The sequence below is a fragment of the Erigeron canadensis genome, chromosome 7 (genome assembly GCF_010389155.1).
Source record: "Erigeron canadensis isolate Cc75 chromosome 7, C_canadensis_v1, whole genome shotgun sequence".
In the NCBI taxonomy this organism is placed as follows: Eukaryota; Viridiplantae; Streptophyta; class Magnoliopsida; order Asterales; family Asteraceae; genus Erigeron; species Erigeron canadensis.
Window position 1 is genome coordinate 426,987 of NC_057767.1, and position 18,708 is coordinate 445,694.

Sequence of the window (18,708 nt, forward strand, 5' to 3'; positions counted from 1 at the left end):
TGTGTTCTCATGCTACAGAATTACTTGTTTACATTCCTTCAATGCATACATGCATTTTCGTTTAAGTTAGTTATTTCTTACCATCCATGTATTATATCTTGCTATGTTTTCACATTATTCTGCAGAGTTTGTGGTTATGCTTTAGTGTTTAATCATTAAATGGTTACTGTAAGCATATGCTGAGTTTGTACGGCACCAAGACTCCAGGGTATGTTCTTCGGTTGTAATTGTTTTAATTATGTTGAAGATCATCAAATCTGATTACGTATAACTTGCAACGGATCTAGTCATCTAGACATTATTAGTGTATGCATATCATTTATGATACGATGACGACCACATGACCAAGACAAAGTTAGCCATCTTTGTTAATGAACCACTTTGATGTCTACTTGAATATTGTTTCTGTGTATTTTGTTTCTAGGCAAATAAAATCTTGGTACAAAGATCTAAGGATATGCTAAACGAAAAGTAGAATCAATGTGTGGGCATCACCGACTAACATTGTATCCCAATATGCTAGATTGCCAGTCATGTTTACATCGTGTGAGTGATCAGAAACATGTTCAAGATTGATCTTTATATATCAATATTCTTTTTAGTAGATGTTTTAGGCGGTACAAAACTAGCCTTGATCCCACAATAACTGAAAATTTGAAGACGGAACAAAGATTGACTGCCGCTTATTGGTTTGATCTAGGGCACCATTTTGGTTCCATACAGGGAAATAAACAAGGATTAAACTTTGGTTAACCATTTTAGAACCTTTTTTTGGTTTAAACTTTTAACCAATAACTTGTACCACATCGGCACATCCTTTTTAACATCTAGATTACTTGTACATTTGACGATTTGTCCAAACATATACTTCTAGATTTAAATATGCCAGGGGAGCACATAAAGACCCCTTGGTTCTGGGATACGGATCACAATCACAGGTGGAAAGAAACCCAAGATTGATTGCCCATACATGACATGTCATGGAGACAACAAACACGATATATTCAACCCACAAGAAAAACCAACACTGATTCTATGTTCAAGATAGATCAATAAGAGATAAGAGATACTCAAGACATGCCATTATCCCCAAATGTCGAAAAGATAATAGGGTGGATATGGCTAATAGGTTGGAAGCAACTAAAACTGCAAAATGAGATACTAAAACAGAACAAATAATGTTTTCAACTAAACTTCACACTTTAGTACAGTTGCTACATTCCCCGTTCTTTTTTTAATTTCCAGAAGCTGTCCTTAACTTTCGGAGAATAAGTGTTCGAGATATCAACCTGAAAATTAAAAAGAATCATTATCACATTATTTTTAGGCCTCAGTGATGAACGGGCAGAATCAGGTTGTATTTCATCTTTAATGGATCAAAAACGAAAAGAAAAATAACCTTAACAAAAAATGGGTTGGAAATCACCCGGATTTGTTTGTAGTACATAGAGAACCCTCATAAACCATTTCTTCAAAAATAAGAGTATAAGACTGGTTGGGATAAGTTTAATAAACACTCTAGTAAGATTTGGCACATTAATTGCTCCGTAAAAACACTTAGCTATACAAGCAGAAATGATAAATTAGTGCTTGTCAAACTGCTTCAACCCATAACTGTTTTAGTTGGTTACTTAACCAGCCCAACCTGCTTCTTTTTTTACTTCTCGTCCTGAAATATCTGTAGGTTTGGTACACAGTCAATAAGGTGCATGAGCAGACATTCCAGAATCCAGACACGTACCTGAAAGAGTAGATAGTATGGTTATTGAAACGAATTTGTCATTAATCTATCAACCATATATCATAAGAAATACTGTATAAAGGGATTCAATAATTCGCCAAATAATATAGATTGGGGATTTAATTTTTCATGACTACATATGTATATATGTTCAATATCTACATTTCAACAAGCCTTGTGCATGACATGACGAGAAGTCCAGTTTCAAATTCAACAGATTTTGATTCCAAAATTTGTTGTCCTTGTAAAATTTGTCAAAATTCAATGTGGTTTCGTGATCCTATGCAAGTTAGTGCACATATAATAGGTAATGGGTTTATGAGAGACTATGTTTGTTGGTATATGTATGGAGAAAAAATTGTTGGTGAAAGTTCTAGTGTTTCTTTATTTAATCGGGCTAATAGTGATGAAAACAATGATTTGTACGATAATGACAATGGTGAAAATATAGATAATATTTTTCATGATGTGGAGGGTGATATTGATGAACATGATCATGATGGATTCCAACAACTGTTAGCCGATTCAAAAACAAAATTGTATAGTGGTTGTAAATATTCCAAGCTTTCTGCTGTGACGGAATTGTTAAACTTAAAAGCAAATTATGGATGGAGTGATACAGGTTTTACAAAGCTTTTGGAGTTCATGCATGACTTACTCCCTGAAGACAAGAAGTTGCCTGAAACAACATACCATTGCAAAAAGTTGATTTGTCCGATGGGGTTGAAAAAAAAAAGAATACATGCATGTCCAAATGATTGTATGTTGTATAGAAACGAAAACAAAGATTTGCACAAATGCATAGAATGTGGTGCATCACGGTATAAGCGAAACAAAGAAACCAATCTTAACGACGATGTCACAAAGAATGGCCCCCTGCTATGTATTTTGTATTGCATAGCGGCAGGCATGTTGAGCAACATATATGTATTTTGTATTTGGTTTGGTATTGTAAAGATGAATTGGAAACAGCAGGTTTGTGAAAATGAATAGCTAGCTGAATTGTAAACAGCAGCAGGTTTTGCAGTGGGATCAGGTTTTTTTTTTTTTAAATAAAATTGAAAAGAGACCATTTTATTAAAAATAAACAGGTATATCAAAAATAGAATAGAGACCATTTATGTTGATGGTGGGAAACAAATTATACAAGCGGGAAAGAAGAATAGAGACCATTCTGTTTCAAAGACACTGGTGGTTGTTAACCAGTCTCTATGGCAGAGATCAGTAGCCATAGAGACCAGTTGTTTAAACGGTCTCTGAAATCCATTTAACAGGTCTCTATCTGTGAAATATCTGTTAACAACTTGGTATTCAAACAAAGACTCTTCCTTATCAGGTTCAATCCCGTCTTCATCGAATCTCGGCTCGCCTTCCAGCAAAGACTCCTGATCGACCGGTTCTTTAAACCAGCGTGAGTAATGGCTAAACGGATGCTCCTCTTCGTCATCACTTTCGTCCCAGACGATGGTGCTTGACTCGGTTTCCGCCTGGCACATCTGATTTTTCAACTCCAGATCTCGTAGTCCTGTCGGAGTCGTTTGATCTCTTGTTGTATTTCAAGATCTCGGACTCGTTTCCGGAGTCGTTTGATCTCAAAGATATCCCGTGGGTCACGGTCCACCATCTCGTTGCCTCGGTCGGCGAATCTACGATTTCGGTAGAAATGATCTCCATGGGCACGTGAATAAAAAACACTCTCTTCGTTGCCTTGGTCGGCGAATTTGCGAAAAGAAATGTACGTAGAGCCATTTGAATCAACCTGAGCTCTGATGCCAACTGATGCAGTTTCGCACGCGAACAAATGGCTCGAGAACTTAAGATTTATCAAAGACCGAAACCATATAGGTTTCTTGATAAAACGTCAATATTCTTATAACTCAATACTAATCAGCTGAGTTTTACAATAATCAAGACCCTTATAAATATAAATCTAGACTCACTAAAATAGGTAACAAAATAAACAAATATAAGGAAACAAAATAAAATATCAATAAAAATAAAGATAATTCTAGAATATAAAATCAAACAAATAATCTTTATGATTTATTCTGAATCGGGCTCTATACGCCATCAAATTCATTGGTTCGAAATTTTTGGTTAACCAAATTGAGATAAGGAACTTGTCTCTTCAATGAACAACTGCCCATTTCTTTACATGTGTACTTGCTCTTTGTGCCTAACAAAGATTAGTAACAAAAAAAAAAGTAATTAAAATCATTTCAGCAGAGTTAAAAATCCTAAAATCATTGTAAGTACCAAGTTTTTGATTAGCTAACCTCTTTTTCCCAATCGCGACGGCTTGTAATGATAGCCAGGATGACCGTTTGAAATGCAGTTCCTCCGAAAATCATGCCAGCCCATATACCCTGTAAAGATTAACCGATGGAATAGTGAGATATGTTCTTTAGATTGAATGAATAGATGAAAACTTTACAACAAGAGAAAACTTGGAATAACATGGTATTGAATAAATGATGTGTACCATGACTCCAAGATTGAAAAGCCATCTCATTGCGAATCCAATTGGGAGTCCTATCAAATAGTAGCAACCTAAGTTGATGTATGCAACATAAGATTGCCATCCGGATCCAACCGCGACACCTATCATAGATCAAAGTAACAAATTAGTTAAATCCACGTACTCTTTCTTGTAACTTTATGATCTGTGTGTGTTGATTTATAGTTTAAGGCCATATTTATATAATCCTAGTTTTACCTGAAAGAACGGGTTGAACACTATTCAAGAGGATGGTAAAGGCCAAGAGAAGCGAAAGCTTGCTTACAGCCTTCAAAACAGGTTCACTAGACGTGAAAATTAACGCTAGCTCATTGTGGAATAACATGATCAAGAGGCAGAAGAAGAGGCCTATCACCGTTGATGTGGTAACTGAAACTATCATCGCAAATTTAGCCCCTTTTCCATTCCCAGCTCCTAACTCATTTGCAACTCTAACTCTATATCGCATAAATCATACCAGCATCATATGTTAGTAAGATTCATATTTTCAACAATGATATGCAATTTCTATGCACTCTTGATCCAGAATAAAATGTGTTGCTATTTGATGATTTTCTGTAATATACTTAGAGATAATGAAGAGGGTATGTTAAATAGTGTGCATACCCGGTTCCAGCGAAGAATCCAAGAGGGATCATCATTTCGAAGCCATTGATTGACATGCTACACAAAAAAATTGAAAATAATTATCAAGTGGTTAAAATTACTCACTACTTGTGTCGTTATGACTTTTGTTTTACGGCAAATTTCAGTTGGTTAATTTTTCCCAAATTAGTAATTAAATGTTAATGCCCGAAATAGTTCTCATTTTCAAGATTACTAGAACAAAAACTCATTATCTATTACAATTCATATGAAAAAATAAATAAAATAGCACTATTTTGTTACTTATGTCTTTATATAAGATACTAGATTATACCAGTACGTTGGGATTCACTGAGAAAGTAAATAAAATTATCTGATAATTATATTATTATTCATACTTTATCATAATATAAAAAATAGTCAATTTACAACTGATTCAAATAATAAAATTATAACTTATAAATATATAATATATACTTATCAAATAAGTTAAAGCATGACTAATAAAACGTAAATATTTATAAATCATAAAAGTCTTTTTCTATGATATATATATATATATATATATAGGGTAACACTCCGGTGAGAATACTTTTAAAATAAGAACGGTGTAAACACTTAAAAACATCATTTTGATGCATTAAAAGTCCATAAAACTAACATAATGTATAACTAATTATCATTATTTAAGTGTTTAACAACACATTGATCCTTCAAAATCGAAAAAATCACGTTTTTTGTTTTGTGCATCCATCTTGAATGCATATTATCAAAATGATGCATCCAACAAAAAAACATGATTTTTTTCGATTTTGACGGATCCATGTGTTGTTAAACACTTAAATAATGATTATTTTTTTATTTTTTTTAAGAACGACACTATAATAATTATTATTAAATTAATAAAAATACGCGGTCTAAAGCATATATAAACATCTTTGCGCTCATATATTACCAAAATACGGAATCTTAGTTATATAAAGATAATTTGCAAATATAGATTTAAATATCAAAAATATATGTGTGAAATGGATAAAGTAAATATCTTTAACATTGATAATATAATCGGTTAGTAAAATATTAGATGTAATTATCAATATAATCTAGTTTTATATTATACTCCCTTTGTCCCATTTTAATTGTCCTATTTTGACTGGTCAAGTCTTTTTTTTCTGACTTCGACCGTAAATATCTTTGTTTATGTTATATATTAGTTGATAAAAGTTATATCAATGAAAAGTACGTTTAAAACTCAATCAATTCATATATATTATATCAAGTGTAATTATATAACACAAACAAAAATATTTACGTTTAAAGTTGAATTAAAAGACTCAAAAAGTCAAAATTTGACAATTAATATGAGACGGAGGAAATATTAAAGTATACTATATTCCACGTATGTAATGTGTGACACGCAATTCTAACCATTATGATTATATTTAGTGATATATGGTTAAAAAACTGAAAAAACTGATAGTGTATACATCATTTTTTTATATAAAGTGTGCGGATTTGTACTTCCTTACCAACTAAAGCTAATCTAGTATCTTTGAAAATACCTAAATAAATCGAAAAAGAAATATAAAAAATGAAGAAAAAAACATAGTGGATTACCATATGGACAGAGCATCTACTGCAATTTTTGCGTTCTTCAAGTTTCCTGTCATCACTATCAATATTCTGTAGTACCAGTTCTCCAAAGTGCATTTTCATTCATATCCCAAAAGAAACACAGCCATATAAATTAAAATTAAAAAATATATATATAGAAGAAAAGTAAAGATAGAAAAGACATTAGCTTTTCAAATCTAAAAACTTAACAAAAGGCAAAAAAAAAAAAAAAGGCCAATCCAAAGACAAACAAATGTCACCTTTAGAATACTTACTTTATATAGTGAAAAAGTTTTTTTTTTTTTTTCCAACATTTAGTCGGTATGTGACATCAGGGAAACCTCACCGTATAATGATGAAGCCTTGCACGTACCCTAGACAACGAGATGTTGACCATAGGCCGTTACAAGTATTCAGAGGAAAAAAACCCCAAGACTTGTCATCCGTAAGGATCGAACTCAAGACCTTGGGTAAAACCTGGGATGCCTCTGACCAATTGGACTAGTCATCATTGACTTTTCTTTTTTTTTTTTCTTAATTTTTTTATTAATACAAGCTGAAACAAAAAGAAAAAAAAAAAAGACATTAAAGAATTTGGAATAAACCCCCATAAAAAAACACAGTCATATAAATTGAAATCTTAAAAGTATACACATGATAATAGGAAGAAAAGTAAAGATAGGAAAGACATTACAGTTTCACATCTAAACAACAAAAAGCAATCCAAAGAGTAACATATGTCACCTTTAGAATACTTACTTTATAAAGCGAAAAAGCTTTCTTTTATTAATATAAACTTATAAATTAACTAAACTCATTATTAAATACAAGCTGAAATACAAACCACAAGAATATGCCATATTAAAGGTTTTGGACGTTCCAAATATCAAAATAATTAAGTTAATTACTTACTATATGTTTTGGACATACGTTCAAAATAAGTGAGATATTAGTAGATGTTAATTTCCTTATTAAAACCGAAATTAAGAAATTAAAAACTTTAGATAAGTTAGTAATGCGAAGGAATATGTATATTACCATAACATGACACCAGAAGCAGCCGAGAGTTTGACAAACGCCCAAATTCCAGTAAAGGCTTCCATCGAGAACCTGGTCCAAGAATCGGGGCAACCACCGAAAACAGTGTAAGCAAACAACCCGAACACGATTAACCACCACGAAATATTCAACGTGACAACGATCCCAACTAGTCCTAGTTGAAACCGCGACACCACAAGCCAACTCATAATCGAATGAACAATCAATGCGCCAAGGGTCACCCAAGCAATAACGTATCCTTTTAGTTGACTTTGAAGAAACCTTTGTAACGGGAATTGAAAACATAGGCTAAAATGAAGTGGTATTATGCGCATTGCAACTATACCCGTAAGTTCTGCTATATCCGAGGGTTGTCCAAGTAGTTTTAGTACGGGTGAGGCGAATATGTATAAAGGTAATATAAGTATGCCACCTAGGAAAAGTACAATCCATGAACGTTGTAGATATACGCCTAACATTCGGTAGTTTTTTGCTCCATATGCTTGTCCACACAATGTTTCTAAAGCACTCGCCATCCCCAACTATATATATACATCAATCATATATCAACATATATACGCCTCATGAATCAATGAAAGATCATATAGAAATCTATAACACAAGGGGTGTCAAAAATTACTTATATTAAAAACTGTATTATTATCTTTGAATAGAGATAACACAAGGGGTGTCAAAAAACCTTGTTATAACTTTATAAGCTAGATTTCAAAACCCTTGTATAAGTAACTTATATAATTACTAATATTTTAGGTCATTTGAAATTGATTGTTGAAAAAAAGCTAGTTGGTAAATGTTCATCTATATTCTAAGTATATATATTGCGAGAACTTACAAGGATGCGTACCAAGAGGCCTAAGTCGAAGCCAACGATGACACTGGTGGCAATAGAGATGGCTGCAAGTTCAAGATCACCAAGATGGCCAGCAAAACCTTGAGTGATGACTAACATGGAATACGAAGAGATTCGGCTGAAGATGGCCGGGCCGACTATGTGCCATAGTTTTTTAGATTCTACCCAAAATCTCTTTTGAATCGATTGATCAAGTTCATCGTCCGTGGATGATTTTGTGACCAAGCTTACATTTAAAGATGTATGATTGACTGTGGGTACTACTGTTGTTGGTTCCTCTTCACCTCGATCACCATTGGTGGCCATTTTTTAATTTTTGAAGTATCTCTATTTTGTTTCTTATATAATTGATTGGCGTATGGGTATCTGAATGAATATTAATAAATCAAGATTATTATTAGGGTTTTTCTAAACATTGCCCCAAGGCAGGGTTTAAAATTTTATAGATAGATATTATTCCTCCTTTAATGATCAACATCCCAAAATATGGATAATTTTTACAGCTTTTATATGTAAAATATATTAACAATAAATTTACCATTAATTTACCTATTTAGATGTCATTAATCTCTAAGATAATCAATTGATCAGTTATTGTTGTAATTTCAAATATGACACAACCTATTCTTCTTTGATTCTTTAACTATAATACTGTGTGGGTTCATTTTTACAATAAAATATATACATATTTATCAATGCATTTCCAATGAGCATGTAACGAAAAAAAAAACGCAATACACAACAAAATATTCATTTTTCCTTCATTAAAATGAAATCTAATGAATCGCACGAATTAATTAATGTAATGTTTATATAGTATCATAAAATATAGTTTAATTGGAAACTTGGAGTTGATATTTAGTATCATAAGAGTTTTTTTATATTTTTTTTTCTTTAAATCAAAAGGAAAAAAAAAACATATAACTTCATTTACTGAACTTTATCCGTCATAAAAATAAAATCAAGAGGTTCACCCAATAACGATGTTGTGTTTACTTATAGCATATTATGCCCTTCAAACTCAATGTTTTGTGTTTTTTAACTTACGAATGCGCGCATCCAAGTACATTATATTTTATTTATTTATATATATATATATATAGAGAGAGAGATCGTTTGTTCGGGAAAGTTTGGATTAATTACCAACTTTGTTGCGTCCTCTTCTTCTTGCGTTTTCATGGGGGTAGGTGGGACGTCGTCATCTACCCTTTTCACATCATTGATTTGTTTTGTTGGCTCGTAAGAGGAGTGGATCGATCCTATCCCTGTTTCAGATTGGAATTTAATGACCCTATGGATTACAGAGGAGACCATTTTCATCCTTTGCATCGCAGGTCTTCCCAAAATTATATTGTAGGGGGATGGAGATCGTACTATCGAGAGATCCAACCGTCTCCGTTCGCTCGTGTATCCCGTCTATGATGGTCACGTCTAGGTCGACTTCTCCCAACGGCCATGCATGCTCTCCGGAAAAACCTACCAATGGTCCCCGGGGATCCGTCCTTCGGGCTCGTATGGATTCTGGCATTTTGAGGAAGCAGTGTTCGAATATAAAGTCACACTCACTTCCACCGTCCAGATATACCCTCCAGACGTCAACGTTGAATACAGTGGCTTGGATGACGAGCGGATCGCTCGAAGGTTCGCATTCTCCTAATAATGGGAAATAAAAACCTTCCGGTGTCGTTTTGGCCACAGTCAAATCGCTGATTCTTGCTTGTTGAATGGCCAGAGCAGACCTTCTTCCTCTCGTCATCCTGTCTTTTTTCTTTACCATTTTTTACAGCGTAAGATGCACAGAACGGTATATTTATGGGTTTTTCTAGTTCGATAGAGTGGTCCCACGGATGGCGCCAATGTTTGTGCACCAAATCGCGCTAGGGTTAAAAAAATGGGTTTGAGGGGTTTTGGACTATTCGTTGGCGATTCCCATATGGTAGAGTGTAAGCCTCTTTACGCCAATCAATTATGATTTGATTGTCAGCCGATTAAGATCGTGCTATTATGCTTTAGATGTGCTCTGATCTGTTTGATAGAGTTTATAAATGAGTAAGAGTGAATGAATGATGCCTTCATGAGGTCTCATGAATCTCCTTTTATAGAAAAATCGTTTATGGGAGGATAGAAAAACCTTGTGGATAGGTTTTTCCATGATTTAAAGGGATAGATTTAACTTCCCAAATTAGTTGGAACTGATCGTCCTTATTTTAGGGAAGAAGAGATTCAGACAATCTCTTCTTTATTTGGGTATTATTTCCAGCTGGGCGCCTTCCCCACGCAGGTTCCTTCGTAACGCTGCGGGTTAACACTTGTCCGTTTGGCAGGCCTTTCGTAGCGTAATATGGATACGCCATCAGAATCCCTTACATGCACTCAAACTTTGATGTGCAAATGAATAATACTCCTTATATAGTACAGCCACTAGTAATTTTGATTTATAAGTGATAATAGTTTGTACATTATATACCTTCATACTTAATTATATCTTAATTAGTTATATATATATTTGATTAAACTCATAATTAATTTTAAAGTGACTTTTATCGAGGCTTGAATAAATTTCTACTATTAAACGTCTTTGCTTGAACTATTATATTATATGGATTTTAGATAGGCATTTCTTTAGACATATGGTAAGTCGTTCAAATTTAGATACAAAATGGTAGATTCTCGAACGGACCTTAAGACTAAAATTTTTGACGGGTGTCACACGAGGAAATGAACAGAACTTCAACTTTGGGTTAAACATAAACTTCTCTTACAATGAAGAAAAAATCTGTTTTGGATTGGAAATTTGAAGAACTTTTTCTTTCGGGTAAACTTGTAACCAATTACTCTCTCTATCCAAATTTAAATGTCACAAGTCTTTTAAGTCTTTCTTTTAGATGTCATAAATCTTTTATGTCTTTCTTGTTTAACTTTAACCGTCTAGATTTCTATTTATGTTATATAATACTTTATATAATATATATGAATCGATTAAGTTTTAAATGTATCTTATATTGATATAACTTTCACCAAGTATTAAAAAACACAAACAATAATATTAATGGTCAAAGTTGCGAAAGAAAGACATGACAGTCAAACTTGAACATGTAAATGTACATCTATATTATTCGTACTTTTGACAATCTGTCCAAACATTAGACACGAATAATATACCACAAGAATACATATGAAGAGGTTAATTATTGTAAAACAACTAAAAAAGTAGGATAACATATGAACCGTTGGATTGATCAGATCTTGAAATTAAATTAATGGTTTTTACTTTTATAATTATACGCTAACTAAATAAACGTTCAAAAAAAAATACGCTAACTAAATAACAATTAAGGGTGTAATGGTCTTTTAAGCATTATTGTAATTTTCTCTTTATGTAACTATATATTGAACCTTATATTCAATAGTTAAACAACTTAAAAAAAAACTTATATTACAATGTTTTAAGTAGTAGAAGGATGTAAATGAAAATTTAAAATAAAATATCTATGTTGTGGGCTTACTATCCAAATTACATCTCATATTTTCATACAAAGTTTCCATACTTCCACCATCTTTATACTTTAACAGCTTTCTTTTTCATATTCTTGGACTTATCGAAGGGGCTAAATTATATAAATTATATAAATCACGAATTTTTTTGGTCGGACTACTCGCATTTACGCCTATTTGAGAGGCTTGGCACCCCAGCCCTCGTCTTCGCCATTGTATATGTCAGTAATAGTTTCAAAAGACAAAAATATATCTAGTCGCATCTCTAATGAAAGAAGACGAAATTTTAAGACTACCATGCTTTTTCTTTTCATCTAACAATTTACAGTTTGTGAGATAAAGCATTTTGAATGAATTGGATGTATTTTCGTTTTCTAATAAAGAGAGAGAAAATAGGTGAAAATATGTGGTTAAAAATTGTTTTCGTGTTCCTTTTTGTATCTATATTCCCTTATAAAGAAAAAATCCCCTTTTTATTTTAGGTAATTCTACCTTTGAATTATCAGAATTGCCTTTGACTTTTTATTTTAGCTCTTAATGAATTAATTTACACTCCAAACCATTATTTTAATAATCAACACTTTAAGTTCTTATCTTCTAAAAATTTCCACTATCACAATTAAATCAGCCTATACCACGTGACACCGCCACCACCACAAATAGCACCATCACCAACACCACTAGACCGTATTCCCTACCACTGGCCACATTGCTCGTTAAAAAAAAAAGAAGACTAAAGTCAATGGGTGGGGAAAATACAAAAATCCCTCACGTGAAATGCACAAGAGGGACTTAACATATTTCCACCTGACGTCCGTTATTGTAAAGGATTAAACGTGAATATTATTTGTCTATAAAGGAATACTAGATTTTAGACTCGTATCCAACGCTGGACACGGAGTTTACGATATTATCAATATTATATTTTCATAAATTTAATTTATAAAAACTTATAATTTTGAAGATATACGGTTCTAAGTGATATATTTTGCAAGTTGTAATACAAAAATCACAGATTCGTCACTGTCATTATTAGCTGAGAGATATTGATGAAATTATTTGTCGTAGTTATACCACAAGGCACATACTAAATTTATTTATTATGAAATTTTTGAAATCATGTGATATTATTATTATTATGATAGATAATTAATAATTAAAAGATAAACATATTTGTGATCCTGTACTCGTCATTCAAGTGTATGTATTTGATTATGATGCGGACCCATAACACGAATGTTTAGTTTCAATCACCTGTCCTATGATAATTAGATAACAATTAGGATTGTTTTCATATTCTTTAATAACAATTAGGTTTCTTGATTTGAGTTCCAATTGTAAATTTAGAAAATTAAATATAAATACTTTTTCAAACTTTTTAAAAAAAATTTAAAAAGATTATCTCAAGTCGATGCCTGAAAATATCTATAAATTAAGTATTAAATTTAAAAAGATTATTTCAAGTCGATGGCTGAAAATATATATAAATTAAGTATTCAGGGCTAAAAAGTGTAAATTATTAATGAAAATCAAAAAATATAAATTATTGAGATTTTTTTTACAAATTAATATAAATATTAATATAATAATATATTTGGATAATGATTATTAGGATTTTTAATTTATAGTTAATCAAAATGATGAAGAGTCAATTTGATAAAATTGAGCGATTTGATTAGTTCAATAATATATATTAAGATTAAAATTATTGTTATTTCGATGAAATCTGACTTTTCGAACAAACAAGGACGATTCACTCTTTATAGATAGATTAGATTAGGTTTTCTTCGCCGCCGATCTGATCATATATTAGGGGCAGATATCATTTGCATATTTTGTTAATTATATTCGATCTCTTATTGCATGTCATTATTATCATTATTATTATTTATTAAAAGAATTAAATTAATACGCAAGATAATGTCTGGTGATGATCATATTCATGTATGTGAAGATTTAATGGAGAGGATCTTTGAACGACTACCAGTCAAATCCCTCCTCCGCTCTCCAAATATTGGTATTCTCGCTAGCCGCGGCTTCATCCGCAATCACTCCCTGATCAAAAAGTCCTCATTAGACAATCTTTATATACAGTTGAAGGCCGTTGCTATGACACACTAGTATATACCTTGCACTCGCCTAGAAGCTTTGGGTACATAGAACCTGGAGTTGAGTTTGACGATCGTTATAGCAATACAATTATAGGCCCATGTAATGGAATCCTATGTCTGTTAACTAACGGAATTACTCTTTGGAACTTTTCAATTAGGCATAAACTAACCCTGGCCCGTAATCCTTATTTCAAAATCAGGGAATTATGTGATAATGCAGCATAGTTTTGACCCAGTCATTGATGATTACAATCACCTACATCAAATATGAAGATGGTGTTGCACAAAATAAGGATTTCTTTATTTACTCCTTGAAAACAAACTCTTGGGATTCGATTACTTCTACTAGGACTACTCCTTTTGTTACATCAGCATTGCGCGAGGCATGTTTTTCCAATGGAACACTACATTGGGTGGTACCTGGTTTTTATGCTAACCCAGACACAAGCTATATAATGACATTCAATTTGTCTACTCATGCTTTTGGTACAATTTCATTGCCAATTTCCTTTTTTGGGCAAAAGACACGAATAACGACCATCAATGGTTCTTTGGCTGTGGTTTAGTTGGAAGGTGATTATAATAGGATTTGGGTGCTGCGTGAGTATGATAATTCTGCGCCTAATTGGTCTGTGTATTTTGAAGTGAAAACCTATATTCAAAATCATTCAGCCGACGTTCTGCAACCTATCATTAATGGTAAAATATTGATGCATGATTTCTACACATTTCGAGTTTATAACCCCCAGACAAGCTTGGTCACAGAACCTTTGAAATTCAAATATGTGTGTCATCGGGTTATGGAAAACTACGTCGAAAGCCTTGAATTGTTAGACAAAGGGACTGCTACTTGCTGGAAAACCATCTCCTCCTGGATGAAAGATTGGAATGATGAAAGAATTCTTGTATCAGAATTACTAGAAAATGAGAAATGCTTAGTGATAACTTTTACTAAGTATTTTTCTAGTCATGAAAGCCTTGATGAAATCAAACTATAGCTACAATGATCAGGTAGCTCCTTTTGTTCCTTCTAGATTGATATTTGGGCAACAAACAATATTATCTATCTAAGTTTTTTCCTCCTATGTTATCTATTGTTTAGCTAAGTGGCAATCTTAATATATACTATAACACAGTTGAACTAATGACTTATTAACCAATTAAATCGCTTAATTTTATCAAATTGACTCTCGCTTATGTCATTATTTAAATTAACTATAAATTAAAAATCCTAATAATTATTATCCAAATATATTATTATATTGGTATTTATATTAATTTGTAGAAAAAGTCTCATTAATTTACACTTTCTTGTTTTTCACCAATAATTTACACTTTTTAACCCTAAATATTTAACTTATATTTATTTTTAGCCATCAATTTAAGAAATTTTTTCTTAAATTTTTTAAAAACGTTACAAAAAGTATTTATATTTAATTTTTTAAAATTACAATTGTCACTTAAATCAAAAGTCGTAATTGCTATCAAACAATATGAAAACAATCCTAATTGTTACCTAATTATCATAGGACAGTTATTGAAAATAAACATATTCATGTTATGGGTCGTATCATGATCAAACACATATACTTGAATGTCAAGTACAAGATCACAAGTATGTTTATATTTTAGTTCTTAATAATCTTTCATAATAATATCACATTATAAGTACAATTGGTTTTAAATATATATATATATATATATATATATATATAATAAATAAATTATTGTAGCATGTGCCTTGTGGAATGACTATGACAAACAATCACATGAATATGCATCAACTAATAATGACAATGACGAACATGCATGTGGTTATTGTACTACAACTTGCAAAGTATAACACTTGAAACCGTATATCTTCAAAATTATAAGTTTTTATTAATTAAATATATAAAGATCTAAAATTAATAATATCGTAAACCCCGTGTCCTTGGACATGGGTCTAAAATCTAGTAATATATACTACAAGTGCAATATCAATCTAACTGTGTTTATGCATTTGAAGATGTGTTAAATACTTGCCAATTGCTTTATTGCTTAGATAATCGACTCCTTTTTTGTGTGTTGAACTCCTTGACTTTGTTAATTTATCTAGTTTGTGCGTTTTGACCCAATACGGTCCAACCTGTCAATTTTGTGACCTAATTTTCAATCACGCTAGATTTCTGGCAGGTAAGGATATTTTCTATATCTATCTTCCTATCTATTAAAGGAACCACACTTAATTTTCAATTCATGACATATCAATTAGTTAGCTCATCTTTAACTTCAAAGAAGACTTAACTTAATTGTTATTTGGTCCTTTTAGGCACAAGATAAAGATACCTTGCGAAAAAGTTTTCTTTAAAATCATATATACATTACATACAGAAGGCCAACTGCCATTGGATCCAGAATGTGGCTACATGGGCATAACAGGAGTTGATCTCCGGTATCGTTATGATAAAACTATTGCTTCATGTAATGGAACCATATGTCTGTTGATACAGAATGTGCTACATTTATTTGGTCTTCAAAAAAAAATTTGACATGGTATATGCACGACATTGTTTACTTTCCTTTCTTTACATGGCAATGTTGTCATATAGATTAAATATATGACCCCAATCGACCATTTAAAAAGTAAATGAGTCAAAATTTGCACATATATCTGGTGATGTCTACAATAAATTGTTGACGAAGGAAAAGTCAAGAAAGCACCTTTGCAGCTTCAGTTGACTGTGCGGGTTGCTTTAACCACTTTTAAGTGTTCCTGGAAGTTGTTCTGCAGTATCGCCAGCTATTGCAGTTAGAACCTTATAAACCTCTTTGTCAATCTCATATTCTGTGCCATATGAATCCAGTGTAGAGTCAACAACATCATTCGGTATTTCTTTTATGACACCTGCCTGCAGTAACATACCAAAATTCGACACACTGAGTGAAACATTAAATCTGAAAGTTTCTATCCTTTCCTCAACTATATCAAATATTGCTAGCTTCCAATGTTCTATAGTTGGCTCCACGCAAAATGTTAATAAGCATAGCATTTCAGTACTTGTTCTGAATTTAAATTTTGATTTAGAACATGCTACCATTTGAAGTAAACCAATAGATAGAAAAAGGTGAAAATAAATCAGTAGGAGTCTTTATTAGAGATGTCATTTAGTGCAATAAGGCACCTGAAATTTGTGAAAAATTTTTCGAAACGGACGTATTTCAAGGGTGTTTTGTCAAACGAGTTTTGGAAAAAAAAAATTTATCAAACAAGTCAATCCGGTATTTGAAATACCGGATTCAAATATCCCGGTCAAATCCGGTATTTGAAATACCGGATTCAAAAAGGAATATTGAATCCGGTATTTCAAATACCGGACTCGAGCTATGATGTGACAAGAGAGAGAGAGTGTGACAGTGGTGCACAGGGACATGGCAGGCAGACCTCAGGCAGACAGAGACAGAGCAGACAGAGACAGAGACAGGACATCCAGTCCGGTATTTACAATACCGGTTTCAACCTCGAGTCCGGTTTTTCCAATACCGGTTTCAACCTAACCCTAACACGTGTCAATGCCTGGTGATGCCTGGTGATACTGAGTTGATGTGATGTGACCTTGGTTCAGAGCTGCAGGAAAATGGCCGGTAATTCCAAAACCGGATTGAAGTTGAGACAAAAAAAACCATGCAACGTAGCAGACTATGTATTGTATATATACATGCATATTTTTCTCATAGATGATCACGCAAAAACATATATTTTTCATAAACAAGCAACAAACAATTTATCAAAGCAGTATTTTCATTTAAAAAAATGGCCTCTATCAATGTTAGCTGTGTTCCCAGAAACCCAGAGTTGTTGTGGCTACAAGCTGCAGATGAACACCGGTCATACAACATCTCGCATGACCGTGCCCTCACAGAAGAGCCACGTTGCAGAAGAGGTGATGGAGGGCTTAACAGACTAATGCAAGATGGTGTGGCCGACGAGGTTGTACGTTATATCAGGAGTGCTGGGTTTTACGAACTCTTCCAGTCATATACATGTCAACTTGATCATTCTTTGATCATCGTGTTGGCTGAGCGATGGCGTCCTGAAACCAACACGTTTCACTTTCCTATCGGTGAAGTGACTGTCACCTTGCAAGATGTGCAGGTGATATGGGGTTTACCCATACAGGGACCACCGGTGTGTGGTAAGTGGGTTACAGAGACCCGAAATGTTGAGTATTGGAAGAATTTGTGTCAGGAGTATCTGGGTATTTACCCGGAAGATGACGACTTGCGCAAAGGTCGGATGAAGTTTAATCGGTTGGCGGGTACGATTACTTTTGAACATTGGGACCCGAATGATGACGAGCGTTGCCAACAAATGGCTAGACGAGTTATTCTAGCTCTTATTGGTTCGCAGCTTTTTTCTGATTCTAACAGCTATGATGTTAGTCTTAACTATTTGCCGTTTCTGGGAGTCCTGAGCATAGCGGGTCGAAGGAGTTGGGGTTCAGCGACCCTTTGTTGTTTGTATAGGAATTTGTCTAAGGGGACTTGGCCTACTAGACAAGGCATTGATGGACCCTTGTTGTTGTTGCAATACTGGGCATGGGAAAGATTTCCACGCATTGCCCCACGAGTCACGCCATTCAAACCGGATGACGAAGAAGAAGAAGAAGTGTATGAATACGGAAGCTGTTTAGCAAACAAGTGGTGTGGAGACCACTCAAATCGTGATACACCGGGACACTATATAATTTCGTTT

The 18,708-nt window shown here is 33.1% G+C and overlaps 1 protein-coding gene and 1 long non-coding RNA gene across 3 annotated transcripts; both read right to left on the reverse strand.

Moving 5' to 3' along the window:
• Positions 1–1,237: 1,237 nt before the first annotated feature.
• On the reverse strand, positions 1,238–1,737 carry LOC122608709. 2 transcript variants are annotated; one of them, XR_006325295.1, is made up of 2 exons: positions 1,646–1,737; positions 1,238–1,289 (listed from the first exon to the last, which is right to left on the reverse strand). It is a non-coding gene; the product is annotated as an uncharacterized LOC122608709 (long non-coding RNA). The 2 variants fall into 2 exon arrangements; XR_006325296.1 differs by having other exon boundaries at positions 1,400–1,737.
• Positions 1,738–3,837: 2,100 nt separating this feature from the next.
• Positions 3,838–8,673, reverse strand: LOC122608498 (protein DETOXIFICATION 27-like). The gene is made up of 8 exons (XM_043781602.1): positions 8,362–8,673; positions 7,497–8,038; positions 6,462–6,548; positions 4,866–4,922; positions 4,458–4,696; positions 4,224–4,342; positions 4,018–4,107; positions 3,838–3,917 (listed from the first exon to the last, which is right to left on the reverse strand). The coding sequence occupies exons 1-8, from the start codon at positions 8,671–8,673 to the stop codon at positions 3,870–3,872; spliced, it is 1,494 nt and encodes a 497-aa protein (XP_043637537.1). The 3' UTR covers positions 3,838–3,869.
• Between the last annotated feature and the right edge of the window lie 10,035 nt (positions 8,674–18,708).

Excerpts from the sequence above, each read along its gene's own strand:
- LOC122608498 (XM_043781602.1), bottom strand. The coding sequence starts at position 8,673 with ATGGCCACCAATGGTGATCGAGGTGAAGAGGAACCAACAACAGTAGTA. Across the intron at positions 4,923-6,461 it reads GTAGATGCTCTGTCCATATG|CATGTCAATCAATGGCTTCG; the intron begins GTAATCCACTAT and ends TTTTTTGTGTAG. Across the intron at positions 4,343-4,457 it reads TGTTCAACCCGTTCTTTCAG|GTGTCGCGGTTGGATCCGGA; the intron begins GTAAAACTAGGA and ends GATCTATGATAG.